Source organism: Haplochromis burtoni, unplaced genomic scaffold (genome assembly GCF_018398535.1).
Source record: "Haplochromis burtoni strain Fernald_Lab_line unplaced genomic scaffold, NCSU_Asbu1 Contig_28, whole genome shotgun sequence".
Classification (NCBI taxonomy): Eukaryota; Metazoa; Chordata; class Actinopteri; order Cichliformes; family Cichlidae; genus Haplochromis; species Haplochromis burtoni.
The window spans coordinates 245,539-252,917 of NW_024582389.1; the positions used below are offsets into that span (position 1 = coordinate 245,539).

General features: G+C 38.6%; 1 protein-coding gene across 17 annotated transcripts in view; it reads left to right on the forward strand.

The window, feature by feature from the left end:
• Positions 1-7,379, forward strand: part of epb41l2 (erythrocyte membrane protein band 4.1 like 2) — a 51,062-nt gene that overhangs the window by 21,944 nt on the left and 21,739 nt on the right. For all 17 annotated transcript variants that reach the window (XR_006054201.1, XM_014332181.2, XM_014332178.2 and 14 more), the window contains exons 5-10: positions 1,268-1,372; positions 1,532-1,574; positions 4,519-4,594; positions 5,953-6,049; positions 6,222-6,346; positions 7,202-7,289. Coding sequence is in view for 16 of the 17 variants with exons in the window: in XM_014332181.2 (XP_014187667.1) it covers positions 1,268-1,372; positions 1,532-1,574; positions 4,519-4,594; positions 5,953-6,049; positions 6,222-6,346; positions 7,202-7,289 (534 nt within the window). In the remaining variant the exon portion in view is untranslated. The remainder of the gene's footprint in view (positions 1-1,267; positions 1,373-1,531; positions 1,575-4,518; positions 4,595-5,952; positions 6,050-6,221; positions 6,347-7,201; positions 7,290-7,379) is intronic.

Here is a 7,379-nt window from a genome sequence, read left to right on the forward strand (position 1 = left end):
CCCTGTCCATTCTTCCATCATCCATCTGTCCTATTTATTAACCCCTGGCATCAAATTTATCCCTGAGTAATAACTTAATGCATATTTTATTAGTTGTAGACCACTGAATAAAAACTCTAGCCAGACATTTTCTGACTTTGTTGAGGGTTTCAAAGGGGGAGTCTTAGTGTCACATGGGCTTAATGCCGATTCTAAGAATTTTACTTAATGTTGGTTTCAGCAGGATTTTAGCATCACATGGTTTGTAGTGTTTCATAGCATTTCATTAGGTACAGATGTTTCAGTTTTTAACACTGAGTTAGAAATATGTTTGAGCAGCAAGAAACAAACAGGTAATTCATCTTCTTTTAAATGACTGTGGCTCTAATCCCATTTACATAAACTAAATACATAATCTATACGACTGCCTGTTGATATTTCAGTTGACCTCAGCCAGTGCCTTGCTTGAAGGCACTCTGGTGTAGACTCAGGAACTCTAAAAGGCCACGTTCTCAGATTTGCGTGTGCGTTGCGCATGTGTTTGACGGAGTCTAGGAAAATACCGCAGATGTTTTCAGCCGTCCCAGAACAAGAAGAAAAATGCACTCTTTCATCCCCTTCCTTTCACTCTCACCACGCTCCCTGCCCAGTCTATATGTCTCTCTGCTGAATAGCACTCAGTCTGTGTACCAGTGTTACACTGAGGCTGACTAACTGAAAAGAAACAAGCGTTATTTGATTATTTCATTCTTTCCCATCATTTTTCCCCAGCTGTCCACCCTCTTTCTGTCTGACCTTTTGTCTGCTTAAAGGTTGCGCGCGCGTGTGTGTGTGTGTGTGTGTGTGTGCGTGCGTGCGTGCACGCTTGCGCATGCAAGCATGGATGTGTGCTAAATGTCATTGTCATAGCTGAGTCTGGAGGATTTTATCGCTAACAGTTTTTTTTTTTTAAAAACTTTTAAAGGAATGTGTGGTCCAGATGGCGAGACTGAGAGAGAGCGTGTAAACCAATAATGAAACAGAAGAAAATGAAACACAAGGAAAAGAGAGACTCTGAGAGTGAGAGAGCTGTGGACAGGAATTTTACAAGTGTCTCATTTTGCCATAGTGAAAAGGTTATGAACTTAATCAGGGGTCCCGTGTGGTTCCAGGAATATTTCATAAGCTTAAAGCTTGATGTTTGAAACATTTTGGGGAAGAAGCTGGAAATATTAGAGTGGTTTATAATATTGTTTTAATAACAGCAGTTATAATAATAAAATAAATATAATGTTTTGTTTCTTTGCAGAAACGTGCCAAGGGTCAGTACTTATTCTTTAAGGTGTGTGAGCACCTTAATCTACTGGAAAAAGACTACTTTGGCCTGACGTACAAGGATAACCATGACCAGAAGGTTTGTATCCATAGACACACATACTCAGGGTGTAACAAATAAGTTAATAATGTCCTCATGAAGAAACCGCAGACATGGATGCTTTGATATTGTGTAGTATATATGGCAGAAGGTAACAGTCTTCTTTTTCTCTTTCCTCTTGTTCCCTTCTCATTCTAGTGTTGGTTGGACCCCACTAAAGAAATTAAAAGACAGATACGCAGTAAGTAGAACTTTTTTTTTTTTTTTTCCAGGACGCTGACATAAAGACACTCAAGTCCGTCCGTCCGTCCATCCGTGCATCTCTTTCACTCTGCCTTAATGACACAAGATGGCTTTGGTTGTTAGAAAAACAAGCATCTTTGTTATCATGTCAGCCAAAAGGCAATGAATAAAATATTGAGCTAGTAAAATGGGACAAGTGTCCACATATCAAAAGAAAAACAAACTGCATCACAATTAAGTCAAACAAAGGCACCAGAGATATTTGAGACCAAACAGCAGCAGTCTGGCACCCTGGCAGAGGTTACCAGGGTGTGATCGCTCTACTTTATTATTTATTGACCTCTTTATTGACTGTTGTTCATTTATCAAAGGGGGCTGAGGTGTTGGATCTCATCTTTTGTTGACTGACAGCCATTAAGGGTGTGGTACGGAGCAGCGAAGGGTATAAAGCTTTGTTTTATAATTGCATGCATGCAGTATGTCTGTGATAGTGGACAATATGCCCTATTTGTGACAGCGTCTATAGTTTAATGAGAAGCTTAACGACAAACTGGAGATGAGCTCATCAAGTCACAGCTTCTGTAGTTTGTCATTGCATTTTTTTTCAGTTAAAAGAACTTTCATTTGGTGTTATTTCCTTGTTAGTTAATTTTTTAGATACAGTTTTGTACTAGCATTTCTCTATCATATCCACCTAAATCTAACATTTAAAGTTGACATTGATTTGTAATGGGTTTTACTGGGGTGGTGGACAACGAAGTAATGCCAGGTCAACATTTTTCTTGGTCATTCAGTAGTAATGCCTTGGGGGTGATGAAAGCAACCAAGTAAAGGGCATATAAAATCTATTTATTGTGGCACATTGCTTGCCATAATTGAGTATTACTAAGTATTGCAGATTGAGTAATACTCAGTCCTCCTGCAGCATTTTAATGGACCTAGACACTGCTGTTTCATATTGTCATACCGGTTGGATCAGTCGACACAGTCACATGGACTGATTCAGAGTGCGACTCTGTAATTCTGAAAGTCACAAATGTTTGAAAATCTTCACTTCTTTTTGGTTGCTGTCCATTTCTTACTTCTCCTTTTTACACTATAACCAAAACAGGCTTTAACACACTGTCGTAAACTTGAATTTGCACTTTTAAGAGTGAGAACATATCATTTAGGCACATAAAATGTTTTTAATTAGTGCATGTTAGGTAGTTATGTCTGGGTGTGTTCAAAGTGTGTGTGGCTGTCGCTCGTGGATGAGCGCTGTGCATCTGGCTGTGTGCTCAGTTTCTCCCGCTGTCTACGGATGTTTATGGCCAGAGAGAGAGACCGTACATGTGGGCTGATGTTCATTTGAGTTACTCATATTGCCTGTGTGCGTACACAACACCACGCAAATGACAGGGTTGGCACAACTCTGCTCTAAACTGCTTGGAGTTTACACTCAGCTGTGACTCTGTTTCACTGCATGCTGGGGTGGGATCTAAACATTGTAACTGAACCCTTTTCTGTTTTGTTTTGTTTCTTAAACGTGTTCTTGAAATATTTTTAAATGTTGCTATCTCTGCAGTCCTTGTGACAAAAAGTTAAACTACATTCTTACAAATTTCTGAAGAATTAAATGGTCAGCTCTTAATGCTTGTCAGTAACCTTAGATAGGAAGCTTGACGTTACACTCAACATATGAAGAGGGTGTTTCCTACGGTACAGGTTATTTTAACAATATGGGTGTTGTGTGGGTGTGCATGGTTTTTAGGGCTGACACTGTAGAGAGAGAAAATGAGATATTATAAGGTTACTAGAGTAAAGTAAAACATGATACAGTGCATGTAATAGAAAATGCTACAGAAAGTGCAGATAGATTTACAAAGGAGAAAAAAGAAAAAGGAAAAACAGGGAAATTCATTTTACTCCAAGTGGCTGAGGCATCGTGTGCATTAATGTGTCTCAGCCAATAAAAACACAGCTTTGTCCCCCCATAAATATGAAGCTGGCTAGAATCAGATGTCTAAAGTAAAAAGATTTCCATTGCAACAGATACCACAAATAGAAAACCAGAAGTAAAACTTTCAGTCCTGAAGTTTCGGATTAGGACTTTTGAGAATTAAACGGTTTCACTGTGAGAAATAATTAGAAGATTTCTTTTTATCTTCTTTTCAGTTTTGACATCAGTGTTGCAAAATATCAAGCAGAGAGCACTACTCTGGATAAAATCCAGTCAGTAAACTCGTCCCATTTGTGTGGCTGTTGATACTTGGCAGCTTTCAGATTTTGTCCAAAATCAAATATACAGTTTTGGATGCCTCAGTCTGGTGATATTGTTTGCCATCTTAGTATGTTTGGAGCCAGTTCAGTTAGCTTACACTAATAAATTGGCTGGTGAGTGTAGATGATAAGCAGGTGGCCTCAGGTAGATAAGAAAGTTAAAATCAATGTTGTGGTTCTCTTGTTACTCCCACATAAGCGTCACTGGAATTTAAGCAAAGGAAAAATTAGTTTTCCCTTTTATAATAATTTTAAAGAAATGGTTTGCATAAGAAAAACTGAGCACAAGTTGACTGCTGGAGGATAAAATGGTCAGAGAACACCTTTAAAGCGCTCAGTGCTGCCAAAAAAATTTCTCTTACGTCGATGGACCTTTGAGGAGGAAATGTTTTTACACTGATGTGCGACTTTTCCAGATGGAGCGATCTTTTCTAATCTGTAAAAATAAAAAGAGATGACTGGAGACAAATTAGAACTGAAATGAAATTTGTGTGCTTCAACAGAAAACCACAGTATGACAAGATGATGGATGTGTTAGTGGTCATGATTAGGTCTTTGTTTATGATCAGTGAATCAGCACTTCAGTTTGATATTTGGTGAAGCTAAGAAAATAGGTTATATAAAAAATTCTCACTTTCTAGCTTTACTACATAATGATCTCTCTGCCTGTCTTTCTACAGGTAACAACTGGCAGTTTGCATTCAACGTCAAGTTCTACCCTCCTGACCCATCCCTCCTCACTGAAGACATTACAAGGTATACACACACACACACACACACACACACATCAGGGTCTAACACCCAGTGTTTCCTTTAAATTTATTACTTTTTATTTGTATTGAACATAAAAAAAAAAAAAGTAGCATAATTATTACTGTTTCTGGGCTCAGAGTGGGTGCCAAAAATACCAATATTTTGGGTTGACCTTCAGACATTTAGGGGATGACTTATGTCTGTCCTTAGTTTTAGTTTGATTAACTCATGTTGGGATGCTTCTTGAGGGGCATGAACATGCAAAGTGAAATAGAAAGCACAGGATAGCAACTAGCACCAACACCACAATCCAGCACACTATCACACATAACTAAAATGACACATCACAAATGGGGGGAAAAGGCAGCTCTGGTATCAAAGCACTTATCTGGCCACATATCAAATAAGAGCAAAGTAGAAAATTGAACCAAAATACAAAAAATTTAGGCCCTACTATCAAGGCCAAAAAAAGTTGGCTTTGTGCACGTTATTTCTTTTTGCATTTATACATAGGCACACACGCACAGAGGTGTGCTTCAAGCACACAGCATTTAGACTGAGGTTTGTGTCTAATGGAGCAGACCGCTTCTCTGATGGTTGCACTTAAAGGCTAAACAAGGACACACTCACACTGCTGTTGACCTGCTGCAAAAAAGTCCTAAATGTTCTTCGGCTCTGTAAGTCTGCAAATTTATAAGGAGCTCCTGTTAAGTTTTAACAGTCAGATTGCTAATCAGTGCAGTCCACTAGTTGTATTCCACAGGATTTTCCACAGACTGTATCCAATACCTATTTTCTATTCATTAATTATCTAATTAGCCATATTAGAATGGGAAAAATGCAGTATTGTCCTGGGACATTATATTGACCTAGTTAACAGGGAGCTGTGTAACTCAATGACTGAGCTTTAAGCCTCCCTGTCAGCAAGTGTCCATCCTGCTTAAAGTGACTTTGAAAGACATTTTCAATAGGCAGAATAACAGTTTCGGGTCTTTGGGTTGTTTGAAGTGACGTTTCATTAGATAATGGATTCATGACCAGAGGGTTAATCGAGGGGACAGCTTACACTGTTTAAATCCACACGGCTGCTAGACAAGTCAGTAACTGCAAATATAAACATTATGATAGATAAGTATAACAGCAGTTGTGCAAACATCAAAGAAATTTAATCCATACCAGAGGATCTTATTCTCAGGCTTAAAAGAAGCACGGATGTCTTTAATATTTATTGTGAACAATAGAAGTGCTTCCACTTCAAAGGAAACCAAAGAAAAAGCTTTGAACAAGTTTTGTTCTTGTTTATACTTGACTTGGTTTCAACTTGTAATCCGTCCTTGTTTGCCCCCTTTCTTCTTTTGTAGGTACCTTTTGTGTCTGCAGCTCCGTGAAGATGTGGCTTCTGGACGGCTGCCTTGCTCATTTGTAACTCACGCTCTGCTGGGCTCATACACGTTGCAGGTACAGCATGTGTAATTATGTACTTGGATGCTGTGTATTTATTTATCTGCGTTTACATGCACATGTGTGTGATGTGCAGCCGGTGGATACGTAACTGTCTTTTTTGGAAAAAGCCAATTCGTACATAAGTTCTTTTTCTTTTTTTGTTCTTCTTCTCTTTTTTTTTTAACAGGCAGAAATTGGCGACTATGAACCTGACCAGCCTCGCCCTCTGGACTTCATTAGTCAGTTGACCTTCGCACCAAATCAGAACAAAGAAATGGAGGAGAAGATTCTTGAGCTCTACAAGTCCCACAGGTCAGTTAGGAAGTTCTTTTGAGTGTATTGTATATGAGTTTTATGTGTCTCCAGCTGTGCTTTTAAAAAAAATAAAAATTCCTGTTTATATTTGCACAACTGGACATCACACCGATTTGTACAAGGGAGCTTCCGTTGCGTAGCGTAGAGCAGTTTTACAGTGTCTGTCATGTAAAAGTGATAATAATCCACTTGAGGGTAATCGAAATAAGACCTTATACCAGCTGATTAGAAACAGGGGTTATCTAAACCTAACAAGAGTAAGTAGCAGCAGTAGAAGTTTGATAACATAGTCAGATTGTAGGCTCATGTTATCTGTCCTCATTACATCACAACATTTTTAATAGAGTAGAAAGAGATGCGCAAAGCACTTTACCATTCCAACACAACACGCTGACTTTTAGGCAGCCTGTAGACGATTGACTGTGTTACTTCATCTTTTTCCAGAAAAGATTTCCAGCTTAAATTAAATTATCTTGTGGTTTGAAGTTGTGTTTTTTTCCCCCCTGTTTTACAATGTTAGAGTAAAATTTATGCTCAGTGTGTCTGAACTGCTACAGTGGAGGGCTGGTAAGGATAAGAACCGATTTTCATATTCAAACATTTCACATACGCAATAAAGAACTTTGTAGTGTAGCTATTGGAAGGCATTAAGAGACTATTTTCATGAACAAAGACTTCTACGTTTGTACGTTCGATTTGAGCCTTAACGGTACATTTAAACGGTACGACGGTACATTTAAGTTAAAATTAGAATAAAAAAAATACTTGCTATAATACCATTTAAGCAGAAAATGATCACTATATAGAAATATGAGCATTTTGAATTAACTGAGCCTTTTCTTTGCTTTTCAGGGGAATGACACCAGCACAGGCTGACACCCAGTTTCTTGAAAATGCCAAGAAACTGTCCATGTATGGCGTGGACCTGCACCACGCTAAGGTATGAATAAATGAATGAACCCTGTCCTCTCCATTGTTGTCAACATCTGTGGCTGAGCAGATTCTTTGATGTAGGGAGAGGGTGCCGGTG